The sequence below is a fragment of the Buteo buteo genome, chromosome 5, assembly GCF_964188355.1.
Source record: "Buteo buteo chromosome 5, bButBut1.hap1.1, whole genome shotgun sequence".
Classification (NCBI taxonomy): domain Eukaryota; kingdom Metazoa; phylum Chordata; class Aves; order Accipitriformes; family Accipitridae; genus Buteo; species Buteo buteo.
In genome coordinates, this window is record NC_134175.1 from 42,258,003 (window position 1) to 42,279,962 (window position 21,960).

Sequence of the window (21,960 nt, forward strand, 5' to 3'; positions counted from 1 at the left end):
GGTTAGAGAGCAGTAAAGATTCTCATTTTTGGTTCTCAGCTTCTCCATCAGTTTGCTGCAGAAACCTAAGTAAATCTCTCTGTACCTTGAAGTATCTTACTGTACAGAAGTTAACATGGACTAGGGAAACCTGGATGAGAGCACCAACATTCACTGAATCCTTATGTGGGCAGTCACAGTGCAGAGCCCTGCTGGGGTCAGTCCATCCTGCTGCTCTATTCATCTACATGCATCACCAGGACTTCAGGGTCCCCGTATTTTTTTCTGCTGCAGAAGGCCAACCTGCTTACTAAGACTTCCCCAGACAGTCATGAAAAAACTTTTCAGTGCTTCTAAACACAGGAAAGGAATGGGAGGATTAGCTTGCCATCTTAGTACACACATGGCAAGGCTCACAAATACAAGCAAAAGCTGAACCTGAGCCTTAACACTAGCATGGGCCAATTCAGGCTGAGAGCAACACTTAAGCTGTGGGTATATGTGGATGCGGAGTGGAGTCAGGGCAACATTTAAGTAACTGCTATGTTCTACAATGGAGACTTATCCTCCCCTCTAAACAGTTACAGCGATTTATAGCTGGGTAAATAAAGTTGTCCAATATTTAGAAGTCAAATTTCTAAATATGAAGTCAGAGGTCTCAGAAAGGATGGAGTTCAAGACATGACAGGCTTCAGTCACTGAGCCTGCAGTCTCTGGAAGACCAGTAAACAGGATACTAAGAAATCAGGTAGGCACAAAAACACGCAAAGTTGTAGAGATCGGTGGCTGCCCTTGCCCATCACAAGAAAAGGAAACTTGTAGAGATTTGCAAATTCCAGTGAAAAATCTTGCTAGGGGCTTCTACCCAGCACTTGTATTAATACATGCTTGCCATTCTCATGAGTTAGAAAAGCTACTGAAATTCATGGAAATGTTTAAAAGCTTTATTTCATTTGGCTGTATGGAAAATTATACAATTTGCATCTATATTGGTCTACTGTGATATTTTTGAACCTTTGCTATAGAATAGTGCAGCTGAGTTTCAGAGAGTGAGAGAGACTGAAACAAATTAAATTTTAAACTAGATATTTGGCTAATGATCTTATAACTCAGCACAGCAATGTGCTCCATGTCATATTTAAAGTACTCTGCACAGGTTTCAGAAAGTGAAATTTAGCAACACCCAAAGTCTGAAAGAATTTGACAGGATACTGTGCTTGGATTATGAATTGATCAAATGTTATCAGCAGCATCAAAATACCACCTTGCCTAATAATTCACAGATGCTTATTCAGGTGCTATGGCTGAGAAGGATTTCCCTGTCCTTTCACGTGACACTTACCACAGAAACACCCATGATATTTGCTACAAAGAAAGGAATCTTCTTCATTAGTATGCCATTGAGCATTATAAAGTCCAGTGATGTTCAGATGAATTAGAAAGATAAAGATATACAATCACAATTTAATGTTGCAAAGCACTGATAAATATTCCAATGATTAATACAACAGAGAAACAAACAGCTTAAAACAAAGCCTGGTAACATTTTGGCCTGCTCTTCTTTTCCAAGAGTATCTTAAAGGCTCTGATGGACAAACTACAATGCCTTAGCACAAGGCAGGAGATTACTGCCCTGAGCTGTTCACCTCACACAGGATGTGCAATTGAAGAACAGCACATCAATCAATTCCTAACACGCTGGGAACTCACAACACAATTTCATAATAATCTGGGATGGTATCCCTAAAAATAACCTCAGCAATTGATTGATGAACAACTGAGATGTTCACGCAGCAGACGTTTGGGGAGCATCTAGGGAAGGTAACCTTGCCTTTGCCTTACTAAGTGGTTCCACCCCTTAGTTGGTGCTCCAGGCCAAAATCATGCTCATACACTTGAAAGATGATAAGCTAACTTTTTACGCTGAGGTCACATTGGAAAACTGAGATCTGCAGTCAGATATAGATAAACTTGCTGAGATTTTAGTAAGAAAACCAGGGTGGCAGTGGGAGGAACAGAATTAAAAAAAAAAAAAAGAATTCCTGTTAATGGCAACTCCAGTTACTTTCTACCTCAATTGCCTACATTTATGGGCTATTTCTCAGTATCTGCGCTCTCCTTGATCTTGAATTGCCATTTCACACAACTTATCTTACATGCCGCTGGAAAGAAAAGCAACAGGTTTAACTCTGGGGCCCTCTCTTCCTTGTTCACTTAATGAGAGTACAGGATCATCACAATATCAGATTTATATCCTGTCTTGGATTCTCAAAATGTTTGTTCTTTCTGATAAGATAAATTCCACTGCAAAGGAACTCTTTGAAGAAAATCTCCTGTCTAGCCATTTTTAAAACTTTTTATTTTTCTTTAGCCTGAGTCTAGTTCAATATTTATACTGTGTGATGAAGCAGAGTATCAGCAACAACCCATCATAACATCTGTAGCCTATTTTCCAGGACAGATAAACCTAAGTATGTTCAGTAGCTGCTTCTATTACTAAGTCTTAATAAATTGTTTTTATTAAGATTGTCCTTCTGAACAGGTCCACTGTCCTTATGAACCACTGGAACATTAAAGTGATAGAAGAAGCAACATTGTACTAACCAGCTGAAGATGGACCCAGATGATACAAGCTCTGCAGGCTGCTGCAGCTGTTAAGTGACAGTATCCTTTCAAACTGGACTATTGCATTCTCCTTCACCCTGCCCACGTTACTAGACTAGGAGCACAAACAAAATACTGAATTTGAACCCACCAGTTATAAACAACAGAACCAAACACAATCTCCCCAACCATGTTACATTATAAACAATACATCACACAGACTCAATTTTAATAGTTGTTATTATAATTAAACTCCCAATTTTTCTTGTATAAAATAAGGAGAACATACTGTGCTCCATTACTCTCTATGTCCAATTATTATAATGTAGCTTTTTCTCCACACACCCCCCAAAAAAAATTAAAAAATTGCAAGTTCATATCTCAGCCTGCAGCTAGGGTAGATTCCAGGAAATTTGGAACTAATTCATAATGATAAAAATTGGCTGGTTTATGTCTTCAGCTGTGTTACATGTTTCTTCTCACCTGTGTTAGCTGAGAGAGGCAAAACAAATCTCCTTCAGGGCAGCAAGCTGGGCTGAACAAAAACCAGGCAATGCTCCATGCATAGCAAGAAGCTGAAGTGCCAAAGAGAGTGGCTGTAATTGCATCATCTTGGTTTCCCAAACCCTTAAGGCACGCTACTTGCCACAAAGTAATTGCAGACCTCGAGTGTATTTCAGCAATGCTGTGCTCTTCATGTTTGGCACTTAGAAAAGCACTTTGGGCATTAAAGGTTTATTTCAGCTATACGACATGCATGCAGCTAGTATATTATCATCCCCAATTTAAGGATGGAAAATTAAAGGTTTCAGCCTTGCTCATATACCAAATGGGAAGAACTGGAATTTAGATTTTCATCAAGTAGGTTCAATCCAGGACTTCAAGCACAGCTTTGTTTCTTCAGGGAACTTAAGACAACTTTGTTGTCTTCAAGGAACTTAAGCCTATCAGTTTAATTAGTATTGAATTTGTGTATTTTTTCCAAGGAACTAAAAAAACCCCCTCAGACTTCACCCTTCCAGCCTTCAAAGTGACTTTAAAAAGGGGATAGGTATCCCTGAAAAATTAACACTTTAAAATCAGATCTGAAAAAAATGCAAAGCAGTGATGGCACTCTAGCTTGTAGGTCATTATGTTTTCCAGTTGCTTCCATTTGACTAATAATAAAAAGTCCGCAGCATGCACTAAAATTGGAAATATTCCACTTGAGCTTTTATTTAGGAAACATGAGAAATGTAAAACCAAATCTTAGCGACATCGCATTCTTCAACTTTGATTTCACTGTACTGCTATTGCCAGTTGCAGTGCTGTCTGGAAGAACCAGTCAGAGTTAGGATAGTATTGTGCATAAGTGCCATATGCATAAAGTAGCAACATGTTGGCCTTTTTCCACTGCCTCTGCAACAAAGCAAGATGAAATAAGGGGGCGGGGGAATAAAACCCATGAGAAAGGGAATGCTTGCTGAGACTGACCAATGTCATATACACAGGGGATTTCTGACTGGTACCTTAAAATCACAGTAAAAGTAAGGTATTTTTAAAAAACCCTTTCTAAAGGTTTGATAAAAAACTGTTCTTTGGTTTAAACACTTTCATTGAAATTATCTGCTTTCTATGAAAAATGCCAACTTTTCTTCAAAAAGTCAAAGCCAAGAACTACTTCTGAGTTTTGGTTTGGCACTTAAAAATTTATATACTCCAAAAATTGTTTTTCTGCCCAGTTCCTGTTGAAAAATCCCAGTTCCTGGTCTGCTCTCGCATAAACAAATAAGATAAATATCAGATGCCCTCTACTGGCCCTCTGTTTAAGTTAGAGTTTCAGAAGTTATGAATTTCCTAAATTTCTTCTAGCCCTTGCTTTTGTTACAGTAAAGTCATAGTATCCTGCGTCTGTCAGACAAGTCCCATAGCTTCAAAAATAAAAGTGTGGTCAGTATGATGGTATAGCTGTCATCATGCAATCAGAGGATGACATGGACAGAAGGAAGCTGAAAGGGCTGAGAAGGAAAACTGGCAGCTCCAGGAAAAAGATTTGGGTTAAGGGAGGAGAAAGGAAGATGGCTAGAACAAGGAAGAGATCATACCGGGATTGAAGCATGAAAGAAATATGGATGCCAGCAAGTACAATTCAATGTTCGAAGCATGAGGGGAAGGGGAGAACCTGGAATCCACACCCTTCTACACTCCCTTTTAAACCCTTTGGGCTAACAAGTTTCCTTGAACAAATCAACCTTTCCTCGGAAAATTCTCTTTTTGCTTTCAGATTAACAACATGTATGGCAGGTGGTGCAGATACAGAAATGTTGCAACTCTCTTCACAGATTCCTAGCTTGGCTACTAGGAAGAACATGCTGTAGCAGGGTTAGATTCATGTTACACATGAAGCTTCACAAATAGGCAGATTTGGGATGCGGCGTGATGAATATGCAGTAGGAGAATAGGTGGTCTCTGATTAGAGACAGTTCCTGAAGCAGTTTTCCACTGATCCTAAGCTCAGTGCCTGGCATGCTCAACTAGGTTATACTTAGCACATGCTCAGGTTTTGCAACACTCTCCTCTACCCAAACAGACCTGTAATGCTCCTGCCTCCTAAGGAGGGTAAACATTCATGTATTCTTGTTGAGTAAAGGTCCTTATTGCAGAGGCAATTCCACTATCTTTGCAGCCTACTAGGCAGCTACAGGAAAGGGCAAAACCAAATGGAGAAGTCCTCCATCATCTGTTTCTTACCTTCCCCTCAAATCTTGCAGTGGCTCCCAGCTGCACTCGGATATTCCGAGGAGGAAGAGTAAATGCTGGTGCTTCAGCAGGGACAGGGGGGCTGAGTGTCAGGGACGTTTTGGAGACTCGAGTAGATGTCACCAGTTTCACATCCCCCATGATGTGGACTGTAGAAGAGAAAAAAGTGGTAATACAGAAGTTATGATGATTAATTACTTACATTCCAGTAACAGCTAAGAATCACATCAGGAGCAGATTGTCCTGTATGTATACTATATACATAGTAAAAGTCTTCAGCCTAAGGTGACAAGTGCTATTTTCTGGGTGCGGAACTGAGACCCAGGAAGACTGCCTGGTGTGCCTACAGTTGCAGTCAGGGTCACAGCCGTGAGCTGAACTCAGTTTGAACTCTGAAGTCCCAGGCTAGAGCCTTAACCAAAAAAGTCATCCTTTACAACTGCATTAAAAGGTAATAACTTATTTCAGGAGGATATTTTCACAACGTGACTTTGATTTTCCTGGCCTGGAATACACCAAAATCAATAAGTCTCAAAAGTAGAGCTAGCGTTAAACAAGTACTTATGAAATAAAGAGACCTCTGTTTGCACTGGATTTAAGTTGCAAGCGGGAATGTGGAAAATCTGATTTTTCATACCACGCATTCAAGATCTTAAGATATATCTGGATATCTCCCTCCAAAGTACTGCTAGTACATAACAAATACTTTTGCAGAAATTCCAAGTCTCTACTTTACTGCAAATCCTTCTACAGCATATAGACTAGTAAAATAGCATAGACACCAAATTTCGTAATGCTACAAAAATGGCATTTTAGACACCTCATTACAGATATCTGCTTCAGAGGCGATTCTTCTGCTACACATTTCATACTTCCCAGCAGAACACAAAAATTATTGTATTTTTGAAAAGTAAAATTTCATGTTTTCCAGAAAAAAAAGTAGTAGCTGACCCTAGTACTAATTCATTGAATCATCTACATAAATTAGAAGGCCCACTGTAAAATGCCTATTTAATAGACAAGTTTAACAATGAAAAAAACCTGAGATGGCTTGACCCACCAATAGGCCATGTTGAACCAATGGAGAATACTAGGCTTCCAGTCATAATCCTCTGCTGTACACACCAATTCATGATAGACTATGTATTTATTCACCTGATTCTGATAAAAGTTACAATAAATAATACTTGAGTAAACAGTGAAACTTCAATTTGAACAAGAGAAAAATCAATTAAACTAGGGTGACATTATTCCTGACTGTATGAAGGATACTTTTTCTACAATAGGCTGCAGTTATCTGGGGAGCAGGGGAACACAAAACTCATTCATTTCCAAGTAGTACTTAAACTCCAATGTCACATGTATGCATGTGAAAACCCAGCCTGAGAACATAGTTTTCCATATAACATATACCTGACGTGCTCCATAAACATACAGAAACACCTTCTCCACATTGATCAAAAGCATTTTAAGAGAGCAGCTCCTCTCATGGAGGTTATTATGCTAAAAGTTAGGTGTTTAATCTGAACTAGAAGTTGTGGCTCTCTCACAGTCAACAGAGAGGAAGAGGCACCTCCAGAGGGTGGGTTTTTTCCTAAGGTGTGGGAGTAACAGAGCTTTCTGCTTCATAGTATGCACTTGCCTGGAACTACAGTTTAGAAGGCAAATCCTTCCAAGATATCAGTTAAATTATGTATGCACACAGATTTTCAACAAATGCTTGACATCTCCTTCCTCATTCATAAGAATCCAGATGAAGTGGACTGCGGATTTCTTCTGGAATGGTGTTCTGTTAGCATTTCTGTATGTCGACATGCAAAAAAGCAAGAAAATCCTCTAGCACTTCTAACAATTAAATTGCTGAGACCAACACATAAATGGAATAAAGATCATTTCTTTAACCATGATGCAAAACTTTAAACTGAGAAATTCTGCTGTCATTTACATAAGAGTTAATCTTGCTGTGAATCTCTGTATTGGCACCCAGTACTTGAGAGCACAGCTTAAGTCTCCCTTTCCAGCATAAGCAACTCTTTAAAACACAAAAAGAAAAAGAACCGCCCGAACTATCTTTGTACCTTAACTTATGAAAGAACTATATGAAAGCATAATATAATTTCAATACAGAAGAAACTGGTTGTATTCCACAAGAGATGAAATCAGACTTGCTTCTTTTCTAACAAATGTACTTAGCACCCTAAGAGACAAAGAATGACAGTGTCTGACAGCTATAGTCACTGCAACGAACAACCATTTGCTTGAAAGACTGAGAGAATTATTCTTTTGATTAATTGTTCTTTCATTAAGGACAAGACTCCAGACTCAGCTTGCCACTCAGCTAAAATTGCAGTTTATCCCAGGAGACTTTCAATCAATTACACAGCTGTAAACTGATGCATACTTAGTCCATATTTGCCAGCACATTTTTTAAATTTATTTTTCTTTACAGATTAAGAACAAACATTTTTCAAATCTCAAATTACCACAAATATCAACTGTGATGTTTTGCCACTTTTAGTACATGACATTGATAATTTTGTATCTGCTTACCTCTTGTGAATTGGCCTAAATCCCATTTTAAGGTTTATTTCTAATTTTCTTTTTTTCTGTCCTCTTCCTCAAAGTGCTTCCTTAAATTGCTCTTTTGGACAGATGATCTGCACTTTTCAACATGCTCGACTAACTGCTCAATCTTCAGTTTTTCTTCCCACTTGTTGTTCTCCTCTGCTAAGTTACACCTTTCCATAGCCTCTAAATGCCAAAATCTGCAATGTCTCTCTAGCTGTGAAACTCTTAACTAACAAATCAGTCTGCCAATACAAGACTGCAATAAAATTTTCAAACCACCAGTAGTGACAATAACATGTCAGGTATAATACAGATCCTATGAAAATCTTCTCCAGTCTGAACTGTAATGCATTTAATTCCCTAGGAAGCCAGCAACAAAACCTATCCTTCCACTCACATCTGCATCAACTTTGCAGAGATCTTACAAAACCAAAACAACATCAAAAAAGCATATACCCCCTAAATTTTGTTTTAAAAGCAATATTTGTAAGAGTAGTAAAATTGAAAACAAAACAAAAAAAACCCAACGACCAACATCCAGAATCCAATGCAAACTTGATATTCACCCATGCAAATGCAACTCCGTTTTGGTCAATGGCATTATAATGGCTGAAACAAGCAAGAGAGAAAACTGTATGCACTGCAGATGCTCACATGTCTATTCTGTAGGGATAAAATGCTCAAGTACCTGTCCTTAGGTACAATGCACTGCTTATCCAGGGCAACTTTAAGGATACCTGCTTACATACACAAACCTCCACACTGGGTATGCTGCAAGGCCAAATTCACCAAGAACCTGAAACAGCGCCACTGGCACACACCTGGAAAATGCACTGTATTCAACATACACTCATCCTCCAAGCATCACTGGGCGCAGGTATGTCTGGACTGCATTGGACAAAAAGTCCTGTGGCTAGGAAAGACCCTCTGATGAAAAGACTGAGCTAAAGCCCAACACCAGCTTTCCACTGATTTCTCTGGCTATTCGATCAAGCTCTACACAAAATAAAATGGAAAAAAAAGACAGAAGGAAAGGGGGAGGGGGAAAGGGAAGAGAAAAGAGAAAGAAACAGGAACGGGGGGAAGTAGAAAGAAGAAAATCCTGAACAACTAAGCCACTCTTACTGGTCAGGTAACACTTCTATCACGTGTTGGTAAGATGCCAAAAACTGTCAACAAATTGATGCCTAATATAATGAGACCATAAAGCATAAAATAAAGTAATAGCTGGTCTTTTCCTTAAGCACATCTTGCGCGGATTGATGTTTTTCTAAATAAAGTGTCTAAACAGGATTGAATTTACAAATTAATATTAGCTCAAATCAGCACAAGCAGTTTTCTAGCAAGATAAGCCTCTAATCATTCATGTTTAGCAGTCTGACTTTAATTAGCTATGTAAGCTGAAGATGCCTCTAGTAAATAATTAGGAAGTAATTTTTTTCAGCTTAGAGCATGTTTAACAATTATGCTCCCAAACAAATAAATAATTCCATGTTGTGCAATCTGGTGTTACTATGGAACTACCATGTCCAAATATTTTAAAGAAATAATGTTCCAGAGAACAAATCTTGTTCAAGCTTAAAATTTGATAGACAGAAAGAAAGCAGACACTTAAAAGATATGGAATGTATCTGATAGGGGTTTTTTCTTTTATTTAAGCAACTTTCTAGAATAAGCGTATCCCTAAAATCTTTTTCTTCGTTTTTTCAAGCTTGCTGCTGAATAAGATTTCAAGGATGCTACATGAACTCATAACATTTCATTTCACATGCTGTGCACACCTAGACTAAGGTCTTTAAACAAAACCAACTGTAACTGATGTTGCAATACAAACATTGTGGTATTAAACATAAAAGAAAACCACCATGCAAATGTTGGCTTATAGGGTAGTGATGTGGTTAGACAGCATTTCTAATCTGGATTTTTTTTTTTTATTCTTAACCCTTTCTAAAAAGCACGTAAATCCTTACAAATTCTCACAGTGTGCCCTCTAATCTTTCTAATACCAAAGCAGACTAATGTGTCTCAAGCATTTTCTACTGGGAACAAATCTCTGTCACTCAATACTCTGCTCACAAAAATAAACCCCAAAAAGCAAACACTAAGAAATCCACCTCAGTTTTTTCTCCTCCACTTATTTTATATAAGTAAATACTTACCATCAGCTTCCTACATAACCATTTAATTATACTAATTTCCTTTTACCAAGTCCTTCCTCCGAGGCAGAAGAAAAATGAGTTGCAGAGAGAGCATGTGTGTGTGTATGAGTAGAGCAAGCTCATGCAAGTGAGAGGAAACCAGAGCTGCCAGCTGAAAAACCTTTATTTGACTTACTGATATTGCAACTCTACACCTAAGCAGCACATTTTTACTTGGTCCAGCTATTCTGATATTTTAGTCAGACTGCCTGAACCCCTGAACCATCTCTGAAATCTAGATAGAACCTTTTGAGCTCTTTAAAAATAGGGGCAAAAGGACAGACAGCCCAGGGGTTGGAGAATTTGTCTGCTGTTTGGGAGTCCTGGTTGAATTCCCTACTCCATAATGGGCTGCCTGCATGACCTCAGGCAAGTCACTAAGCCTCTCTTTTGCCATGGCTCCCCATCTGTAAAGTGGGGATTATTGTACTTCCTTACCACAAAGAAGTGCTTCGAGGATAAGTATATCAAAGGGTGGGAGTCAGACTACAGTAATAGGACCACATAAATAGTATAACTAGCAAAAGGCACAAAATTACCATAATCTTACAAGAAGCTGGATCTCATTATAGCTTTCTTTTTCTATGAATAAACTGGAGGAGGGGGGTGGGAGGGTGTTTTCAAAAAATACACATTTAAAAACACTAGGTAAAATTTATTCCCTTGCACAGATCACTGAATTCAACAGAGTTTTGCTAGGGACTAAATGTTATCCATTATGCTTCAAAACCTTCAGTATTTAAGAGAGTTTCATTTCTAAACCTGCTTGACTGCTTTGCCTTTTCACACACCTTTCCTTTCCTACAGCTTCTTTCTCTACCACAAACACTAACATGTGGTTACCATACTTCTATACAAATCTGTAACTGAACACATTCTCCACAGAACTACAGAAATGAATTTTTACAGCTATATGACTTGTGACTATCTTTTCAGCCTTGCCCTCCAAGACCACACACGGAAGTATCCTGCCTCCTGTCAGCTACTGGTACCCAAGAAACAGCGTGTAGAGAAAGCAATAAACCATAAAGGATCAGCAAAGGTGATGAAGTCATGTGTAGACTTAGCAGATGGGAAGAGGTTAGAAGCTGGAACAGCAAGCAAGGGACTTGTAACCCCACCAATCATAGCCACACTATTCCAGGCAACTTCTCCTTCAGACCCAGTAATTGTAACAGGCATTATTTTGTATCAGTCCTGACTGGACTGGGGTTTCTTCCCCTGTTGTCTCATCCATAAATGATCATCATTATCTCACTTGTTCCTTACATACCTAGTTTCTAGAAAAGCCCTTTCATCATAAAAATTTTCAAGGCATTTTCAAGCCAGACCCCTAAATGTCCTATGCTTTTCCCAGTAAAATTTGATAGCAACTATTAGACATGGCAGTAGGAACAGGATCAGATGCCAAATCTTCACGCACAACTCCATGATCCAAAAGTTTTGCAAGCTTAAGTTTTGGCAACACCATACATGTAAAATCTCTGGGTATGTTCCCACAATATGCATTTGCATAACTGTCCCACACAAATGCGAATTACAGATCAACTTGCAGTTTGTGCTAAAGCTTAGGCTCACTAAAATGACAGCAAAAAAATTCCAAACTATATTACAATTTCATTTGGGACCATCTTGTCAAAGATTTTCCCAGAAGTAAGCAAGTTCTTCAAATCCCATCATTTCAGTGCCTTTGATTTCACGCTCAGCAAGTCAGCCAAGAGGCTTTGCATTAGCAAGAACCTTGCTTGTACACAGAAAAAAGAAAGAACAGGTTCAAACTGTTCCAGGTACTCATTTTAACAAAATACTATTGCAGCCCCTATGTTTTATTCTGATACAATAATGTTCTCCAGGCTGCTTTAAAGACTGAAATACAGTCAAGCTCCAAAAGAGATGTACACATGTGAGACTGTGATGGAGTTTGAGCTACAAAGGACAGTAGGAGCTTTCTGAAATGAATCTAGGTCATTTTCTTATGTAGCACTGTGCAGTATCTTCCAGGAGTTCAGGCTACACTGTTTGAGATAAGAGGAGAACAAAAGTGGTTTGTGGCAGATTTCCTTCAGTCTACTGTATGTCTTGAGTATCCTTCCAAGAAAAAGGACAACTCTTCCTACATACTCTTCCAGGGCTTCTGCCATGCTCAGTTCATTAGCTTTTGTTGAGTATGCAAACCACAACAGTGGCTACTGTAGAAGTGTCCATAAACAAAAGTGGCTAACCCGGTATGACTGAGAACAAACTTCATAATTAATATTCAGCTGACAAGTCTCTAAAAGAGACAAAAAGATATTGTCATATGGCTTGTGTGACACAGCACTGAATTATTTTTAGCTGATCAGAGAGAGAGAGGCAAGAAGAGAATGTGTTTGTCTAATCAATAAATTCAGTGCTTTTATTGTATTAGCATAACTAATGCAGCATGGGCTTTAACCTGAAATGGTTTCCATGGTACAATCACATAACTGGGTGAGGAGTTTCATTACATCTTATATAAAAGAATAACTCAAGATGATGCTAAGTGACCCACATTTATTTAAAGATAGGTTTATTAGAGCACAAGAAGGATGGCAGTCAAAACCCTTTATTTATATAAATCATATAAGAAAAAAAAAATTCCCACATGTTCTTATCAAGGAAAAAGAAAATTGTGCCCTCCTTGGTCCTCTGTGCTGTCCAGCAAAGAAATCACTGGCAAGGATGTAACTTTCTTGCAGATACAGACAGTTGTAAACATCGCCTAATTTTCCGCAATTTAACAGTGCTGGTTAGGGTACTAAAGATACCAGGTCCACTGGATTTATACAGATATCTAACTTCACCTACTCTCAGTAGTCATATTGCTGCAACAGAACACATCTAACATGAGCCCTGATATGTGCCCTTGCACAATTGCACCTTAAAGGTTTATTGATATATTAAAGTAGCTGAAAAGGGTAGTTCAGATACAAGGAATGATGTGGAAAAACATATAAAAGAAAGATATGGATGTATACATTTGATAATGTATACTCATCTTGATTACAGACATACTACATTATTCAATTATTCCATAACCACTGAGCATTAAACTTTAAGAAAAAACATGCGCATTACAAAGCAGTTGAACATGTGTCTTAAAAGAATGCAATGACATTTTAAGACTCAAAACCTTGCATGTTTAATTTGAAACATCAGATTAAGAAACAGTAAATCAGGAGAGACCACAAGAAACACAGCTTCTTTGCAGCTGTTATCTTAGAAGAAATATGAGTAACTAAATGTGACATGCATTGGGCAGGTTCAGTACAGCATCCATACCTAAGAATTATTTTATAGCAGCAAATTGAAACCAGAGGGAAACCCAGATGGCAAATGGGATGCAAGTTGGGCTTGTTCTTGCTGATTCCAAAGTGGCTTCCTATAGAAGCACATTGAGGGAAGTAATTCAATCTGACTTCAAAACCTGCTACAATTCTAGTTTATAAGCAACATTTAGGGGGAAAAAAAAAAAAGGCAAGACCTGCAGAAAGGTTTTCAATGTACTACACAGCAGGTCACTTGCAATAAAATTCTACTGGTTTTCTTTTAAAGGATCATTTCTCGTACTTAATATATACCAAAATCCAAACACCTTAGTCTTAGGAAGGTTTGGACTAAAAATCTCAATCTGAATTTCATCACAGACAGCTGGCCTCATAAAGGAATAAACTTCTAATATTACCTTTTATAGTCCTTAAAGAAGGATTTTCAGGTTATGCAGAGCATGAATTTATAATATCTGAAGAAAGAGAGATTGCACCAGTCCTCGTCTTACCAATAAGCCTTTGTACTTAATTTGCACCTTAGATCTTATGCTTTACAAGAACAGAAAATAACCGGTAGAAGTTGGTGTTTATGACAGAAACATGCATGTGTCAAAGATTATCCAAAATTCAGGGAGACATCTGGGTGTGGGTATGGCCTTGATCACTGAACAGCAGGATCTGGACTACCAACATATTTTTGCAGGAAGGAAAACAGTTTTCCCAGTGCTATGCTGCCTTTCAGGACATAGACTGAAGCAAGTAGCAGAGAAACCTGTAGGAAGGCATTTGTTTCAGGTCATCTTCACACAGAAGAGAATTTCCAACCTGTTTCCTCTCTCCAACTCACATCCATGTGGCATCAGTAACTGAACAACACAGAATACCTGAGGATCAGCTGGTGAAACATTTGGAATAGAGACTCTTGAAACCTTCTTGAAATGTAATTTGCAATTCTAGAACAACCTTCAGTGCCAGTGGCAACCACGTGGAGGTGAAGCATGTCAGTATAAGCTGATAATAGCATGAAGTTTCAAGTACACAAGCACAAATTTGCAGCTCCAGATCCAGATCTTAATACTCAACATACACAAGCCCAATAACAGTGCTTTGCTAACAGCAGTACTTAGCATTTCAACACCACCTTCCATCCAAGCCCCTTAAAAGTCATTTATACATATTAACTCTCCCAGTATTGAGGAAGAAGAATGATTCCGTGCTTCAATGATTTAGTATAAGACTGTAGAGCTGGGAGACAATAGAAAAAGTAAAATCAAGATGTCAAAGATCCAAGGACTGAATAAAAAAATGAATCTTTTAAAAAGAAAGAAAAAGCTTATTTCTTATTTATTTTGTAAGGTAATTGCTTTTATCTGAATGCAGATTTCAGCAAGGCTTCTAGCAGAGCTAACAAGTTTAATTCTGGAGCAAGTTAGCATAGGGCAAGTTTTCAAAGGTCTGCCTAGCATTGGATTTAAATAAAAAGTTTTATAGAAGAAATCATAATTTTGCGATGTCTTAGCAGTGGTAGAACGTTATGCTAAATCAGCAGTTTACAGTGAAGTTGTCTGTTAGTTTTTTTTTTATTATTATTTTTTAGGTTCCACATTTCAAAAAGTAACCACAACATTAACTTTCCTTGATGCTAATGCTGCAGGTGGCCAATTGCTATTGCCCATTTCCAAGCCAGTAGGGCCATAAAATTGCATGAAAGGTGAGTCATGGAAGATTTGTGGTTCATAAAACACAGAATTTTTAGCCTCTAAATTTTGCTTTGTGCTTTAGTTTCAAATACAGCCAGAACTCAAAAAACAAAGAGAGACTCAAGTCCGCCAAGTTCTATGCCATTTGGGAAAATCAAAACATGCACTCTACTGGCTGAGGTGTGCGAACCCTGGGGTAACATTGGAAAGGAACCTGTTGACTTCAGCCAGAGATAGATTAGGCCATGGATAAATATCACTAAGTTTCAAATTATACTGCAAATACTTAATACTAAAGGAATTAGGTTCTTTGTTTGAATGAGCCACTGGTTCTTCATGCTGAGATAGTCTGTACAAGGCCAAACTCTGTGCTGCCTTCCATTCTATGAAGTCCCATTAACTGTCAGCAGAAAGCCTAGCCCATAAGTTCTCCTGCAAGTTTATTTTTTCTGGAAACAGCACTTTCGTTCATGTATGCAAGCCAGCATACTCCAACAACCATTGGTTATACATCAATCCTTAACAATGTATTTGGCACTGTTAAGCAAACAGAAACACCACCTTGCTGAAAAAGTTATAACCTAGATGCAAGATGGGGTTATACAATGACAATACCTTTTTTTCCTTAATTAACAAAGAGTTAAAAGCACTAGATAGTATGCAAAACTTATTGCTGCAAGATGCTCCAGACAGCTGCAGCATCGACAAGAACATCAACAATTAGGTAGCAGAAGAAATTCTTCTACAGGTGTAACAGCTCTCAAAACTTGTCTACTACAGAGAGAATGAGCTTATGGTTAGTCTACAACACCCTCAACCCCGCATTACCTATCTGACACAGGACTTCTTCCTGTGACCTTCTTCCTTTCTCTATTCATAGAAAGAAGCAAAAGCTTTAAGAGTGTCATCCAGGAGAGCTGTACCAGAGATCATGAAGAAGTTAAAGCAGTCTTCAGATGATGAAATGTGAACCCCTACATGCATCCTTTGAGCTGGAGACTTCTTTTCTACTTTACCTCTACTATCCAGGTTTTAGAAATGATGTAACCAAACAAGACCAACTCCTAACACTGAAGTCATCTGTCTGCTCTTCTCACAGCTAGTAAGGTTTCCCATCCAGTGCTGCATGTTGCACTCCAAGCCTGAACCAGCTGGAGACTTTGGAAACAAGCGAACAAGAAGTGGTAGCATTCTTATAAATTCTTAAACAGAATAATTCCCCCAATGGGCCCCAGTAGGTGGAGAAGTTAAGGTGGTAATTATATTTAAACATTTAACAGCTTGCTGAAAAGAAAATTAAGACAAATTTATTCTCAATGTACGTGGGAAATAAGATGTGAAGTCATAAGCTTTTAATTGTACCATACATTAGGGAAAAAGTTTAATAAATAAGAATTGAAGCAATCCTGAAAGAGATTGCTCAAGGCGTCTGTGGTGTCTTCAGTGCTGGAAGCCATACAAATGTCTGTCAGGAATGACATGTACAGTTGATTTAGCCTTGGACATGGGAAAGACTGGATGGCCTTCTGAAGTCCCTTTCAATCCCATGACTATGATTCATCTGACAACTGATGTTAAATTTGGACTACAATATAGGACTTTCACATGCTGGATATGGGCCAGCAAGACAACTATTACTCTGTAGAGAACACTATAAATCTGAGAAGAAACAACTGTTATAAGGTGAAAAAAATCAGCCTGTGAAAATGACAACAATATCAATACATAAATCATTAACGTTGCAGAGCTTAGTGAGGAGGAGGGAGACAGAAGGAATCTGGTTTAATCTTACTAAAGCACCAGTCGGCAAATCTCAGCCAAATGTCCATTTCTCATAACAAGTGAACACAGCTCTCATTTGAGACTGCAGAGAGTGGGACATGCAGGCAAAGAAATCAATACCCTTAAAGACATTTCCATTTTCAAACATAAACTGCCCTATTACATTCAAACACCTTACTGCATAAAAAAGTTTTTACATACTTTTTACTGGGTTTGTAAATTAGAGAGTTGCAGTAAGTTACTTAGATCACATCACATTTGTTCAGCTATGTTCTACAAAAACGCACAATGTGTGTTCTCAAAGCTATCAGCTTAAAAGGGTATATAAAAGAAGATTCAAATATGAAGCAGTGGTTTGAGCGTCTTCACATTTCAGTGGGGCTGGTATGAACAAAAGAATGGTAGTTCTCAGTCTGAGATCCAAGTCTGTCCTGACTGCCCTGCTTCCAGCTGGGAGACAAGCCCAAGAAGGGCCTGTTTTCCTTCTCTTGCATGGAAATTCGTTATAATGGCTCCTTTCATGAAATCTGAGCCCCATCCAATCCTCAGCCCCTCTTTACACAGTATAGCTGTTCAATGAACATATCAACATTTACTCTATCAGCAGGGAAAAAAACTGGTAGGAATAATAAAATCTTTCCATCATGTCCGCAAAGGAAAATTTTCCCATCCCCTTTTAAAAGGCCAAAATTAAGCAAGGCATGGCACTGTGATGCTCTTGTGAAGATGTTCTATAGAGGCTTGATCCTGTCAGTCACATCAACTTGTCTATCACATTGAGAGTAACTGGCCTAGCTCTCCTCATGGGCAGTGAAAGATGGCAGGTGAACACCGTTTCATGTCACTGCCAGGCAGAGACAATCCCTAGCAAGAAGGGAACAGAGGAAAAAAAGGAAGAATTGAGATTAAAAAAAAAAAGAGAATAAAAAGGAAAAAGAAATCAACAGGAGATTAAAAAGACAACTCTGAGGTTACAGAAAGGCACTGCGGAGATGGGAAGAGCATGGTCACACAGGCAGAGAGAGGATAACAAAGAACATATGATGAAGGCTGTCAAAGGCCAACCAATATTCAGCTGTACTGGCAGTATGGTTGAGAATCTTGATGGCTCCTTTGTTCAATTCTACAGCTTTAATTGAATGAACTCCAGGACATTTTCTTTGATTTCCCACCTCTGCTCCCCCCATATAAGAACAGACAAATAATCCAAGAATGACTAAGGTTCATACAAATCTCTTCTGACTGACTTTCACCCACAAAGTCAGTTGTTGAAGAGTCATTTCCCCCCACACGGCCCTCCTCATTTTTTAAGCTTTGTTGTTTGCAAAATGTTTTCTATTTCTCCCCACCTAAGTGCCTCACTTAATCTGTGCTGTTACCAGTCTAGGGCAATTCTCCTTTATATGGGATCCCAAGAACTGCTCTGGATGCCAATACTGAAAGTGAGCAGGTCAGAAAGGCGACAATTATCCAAGTGTTTACACAGATGTGAATAAAAATGTGCAATGTTGATATTAGAAACAGAGAAATGCATTCTTCACTTTTTTAAGATGAAGCATTAAAGAAGATTTAAAAATAACCCCACATATGAAAAAAGCTAGTTCTTCAAATGTTGCTGACATTTCACATCCCATTACCTCTTTTGTATATCTCTTGCATATACAAAAACTGTTCATGTTTTCTCCATTCTGTTTTCATATCCTTTTGCATGCAGTTCCTACCAGAGATTTCTTTAATGATAGATTCCCTCTCCTCCCCTGAAATTAGCTCCACCACCACACTGAGATACTTACACTTCTTAACAGACCAGCATATTGAAGACTTAATTGAGATTAAAATTTGATCTCTGTCAAATTTAGTCTGACAACCAATTTCAGCCATGGAGGACAGAGGGCGGAACCCAGCCAGCTTCTGTGTTTTGTTCCCAGTCACACACTCTATTCCAGGAGTACTGTATCTGAGGTGAGCAACAGACAAAATAACATTGTCTCACTTCAATGTTGCTGAAGTCAGTAGAAAGACTGCCAGTGCCTTTAGTGAGACCTGAATAGGGAACCAGGTCCAAGGCAAGCTCTTCATTTACAAGCACTTGCCAGGAGACTTCTGTGCGCTCAATACAGAGCTCTGCAGGCTCTGAAAACCAGTTTAGAACTGGGTGCACTTTTAAACTCTGCAGAGAAGCTCTAAACCAGATGTGCCTTGGGGTATCATTTATTATTAAAAAAGTAACAGTATGCCTCAGTTCTAGAAGGTGTCCATGAACAAAAAAGTTCTTAATTTGGAAATAACAAAAGAAATAGGAAACCTGGCCTTTTATTAGTATCAATGGGATTAAAAAGTTTGAAGACTTTTGTAAAATTTGGGGAGGGAATTTGAGAAAATATCGATAAAATCCATACCATTTTCCCTTTAAGCAGAATCTCTTTTCCTATACCAGGAACAACCAGAAAGTTACCCTACGAAATTGTCACAGAAAGTGTCAAATTGGAATGAGAGTTCTGCAAACCACAAAAATCCTCTTTTAGACAAAAAATCTCCATGCCATGAATCTAAGAAACCAGCACTGGTAAGAGAGAAGGATAGAAACCAACACAGGTAAGAGAGAAGGATAGAAATCTGCTTTTCGCAGTGGACCCGCAGATATAGCATAGACACAATTCTAGCAAAGGGCAGTTTGGCCAGTTGCACAAGAAGATTTCATTTTCTCATGGAGATTATTAAAAAAATGTTTTTCCAATAGAATACAATTATAAGGATAACCTATATCCAGAACCAGTAAACACAGAGTAGAAATCATTGCACTGAGAACTGCAAAGGTACACAAACAGAAAGTTCATCGGTCTTGCTGAGGAAATTCCTGGAATATTTGCACCTCGTGATACATATCCAAGTCTGCTGATCGTGGAATGCTTAGGCTTCAGTTTTAAAAAATGCCTCCAAAAATCACATGCAAAATAATTGATTGTTGAAAAAATTTTGTGAGCACAAACACTCATAAAGAGAACCAGGCAGCTAAGTACCCAACTATTTCAAGAAGAAGAAAAAAAAAAAAAAAAGGAAAATAAAAGGAGAGAACTACATTACATCTAAGGGCATCAAAGTGAGGATTTATTTTTTTTTTTAACATCAAGTATAGTTTCTGAAGAACCTAGCTGTGAAGATTGAGGGATATAGATAACGTAATTAATAAAAATAAGACCATATAAATATACAGACTGTATAAATGTATCACTAAACAACTCCAAATCAGTATAGCAATATTTTGACAAGTATCAGCAAATCCTAAACCCTCAGTAACTACCTCTAGGATCCATAGTGCAGGAAGCTAAGATAGCAGTAAAAACACAAAGACCTTTTTGCATAGCAAGTGAGAGGTCTGTAGTGGAATTCCTACTGTACCACAGCATCAGAGTTCGTATCACCCAGCCCCAGAAGTGCATTGCCACACAGCCTCAGACAAACAGCATAAGGATGTCTAACATTATAGGTTACAAGACAGGAAGACTTCCCCTATGCCACAAATACCATTCCTACTTTTCCTTAACTGCAGTCACTTCACTACTATTTCCAATGGCCATAGATCCCTTCTCTGCCAGCATGTCTCCACATTCCCCAGCTAAAAGAAGTGCTGCAAAATATTTACCTGTTAATCAAAATACACATTCGGCTGTGCTGCTGCTTAGCCAGTTTTTCACAGTATCACCCTGCCAGCTACTACAATGAAGCCACAGCTGTGTTAGCTTTTAGACTTGGGGTGTTGGGGTTTTTTTTGTTGAGTTTTTATCAGCTAGACCTCTCCCATGCATCTTTGCCATGTCAGCTTCAAACCTGAGCTCTGAATGACTTTAGAAGACATACAGTGAGTCCATATAAGAAGCAGGACTCAGTTCTATTGCTGTCCTTGGGCTCTGTGAAATGCTGTCCCTCAGTCCTTGAACAACAGAATGCAAAGTGATTTGAGAAGTTCCAAGTTCCCATGTTTATCATCACCTTCTCCTGTATTTCTTCATGGCAGTATTCAATCTACTGGACTCTGTTGAAAGGCTTATCTCCTGCTTCCCAAGGTTTTGGTTTGTTTGTGGAGTTTTTGAGGGTGCAAGTGTTTATTTTCAGCTTGGAGGGTTTTTTTGCTCAATACCTTCTTCATTCTTCACATCACTGCTGACATGATCTACTGCTTCTTCCTGCCTCATCCATCCTCGCACAGCAATGACACAGTGTTCCAAGACATCACTGTCAGATGCATTTTAGCGGTATGGGAGTACAGCGATGTATTCTACAGACACTATTACTGATGACTGAAAGAATAAATGCATGGCTTATGATGTATCAGACTGCTTAAAATTAAAGGTAAAGCACAGAGGCCAGACAAGCCCAGGTAAATAATGCTTTTATGATTACTATTATTATGTTTCTGTAAGGGAGAAGAATGGCTTCAGGTCAGGAGCTAAGTTTTAAGCTAGTATAAATGAGTCTATTTTCATAGGGTCACAAAAGTGAACCAGTTTACACTGGCTAGGCATCTGGTAGCAAATCTTTTTGTAAAAGTTCTGGCAGCTCAGTGTAAACTCATTAATCATGAACTACAGTATTACAGTTCTGTGAGATCTGCAATCACAATGACCCTACATTATTTATTCTATTTCTTATCTGGCAGGAAAAAACAGCCTCCAGGAATCTGCCTGGTGAAGTACAGGACAATGGATGATTTCTGCCTCTGAGGCAACAGCCTCATATTTGGAATGACTAGGTTATCTGAAACCAGAGGTAGAGTAGCCAGCAAGAGTTTTCTTCTTTAGATTAAATAGCATAGTCCTGTTTTCAAATAGTGGAGCTATTTCAAAGCATCTCATTGCTTCAATAGAGAATCTTTAAACAGAGTAATCCCGGCAAATTCCACACAAAATCTAGTAATTTGAAGAGAAGACAGGGAGCCAAAACTTCCAGATTCTGTTTCAGATCTTGATTCCCTCTCAGTTTGTGATCTTTTCCTGCCTCCATTCTCTCAATGAATCTCCTAGTTGGTAAAAGAATGCTATTAATCTCAGGGATGGCTATGAGAGCTTTTTTTAAAAGTATGTTTGACAACTCTGGATCAAAACC

The 21,960-nt window shown here is 38.5% G+C and overlaps 1 protein-coding gene across 3 annotated transcripts in view; it reads right to left on the reverse strand.

The window, feature by feature from the left end:
* Positions 1–21,960, reverse strand: part of MYLK (myosin light chain kinase) — a 221,856-nt gene that overhangs the window by 151,799 nt on the left and 48,097 nt on the right. For all 3 annotated transcript variants that reach the window (XM_075028799.1, XM_075028800.1, XM_075028798.1), the window contains one exon: positions 5,314–5,471. In XM_075028799.1, coding sequence (XP_074884900.1) covers positions 5,314–5,463 — 150 coding nt within the window. In that variant the 5' untranslated portion in view covers positions 5,464–5,471. Of the gene's footprint in view, positions 1–5,313; positions 5,472–21,960 lie in introns of those variants that run through there.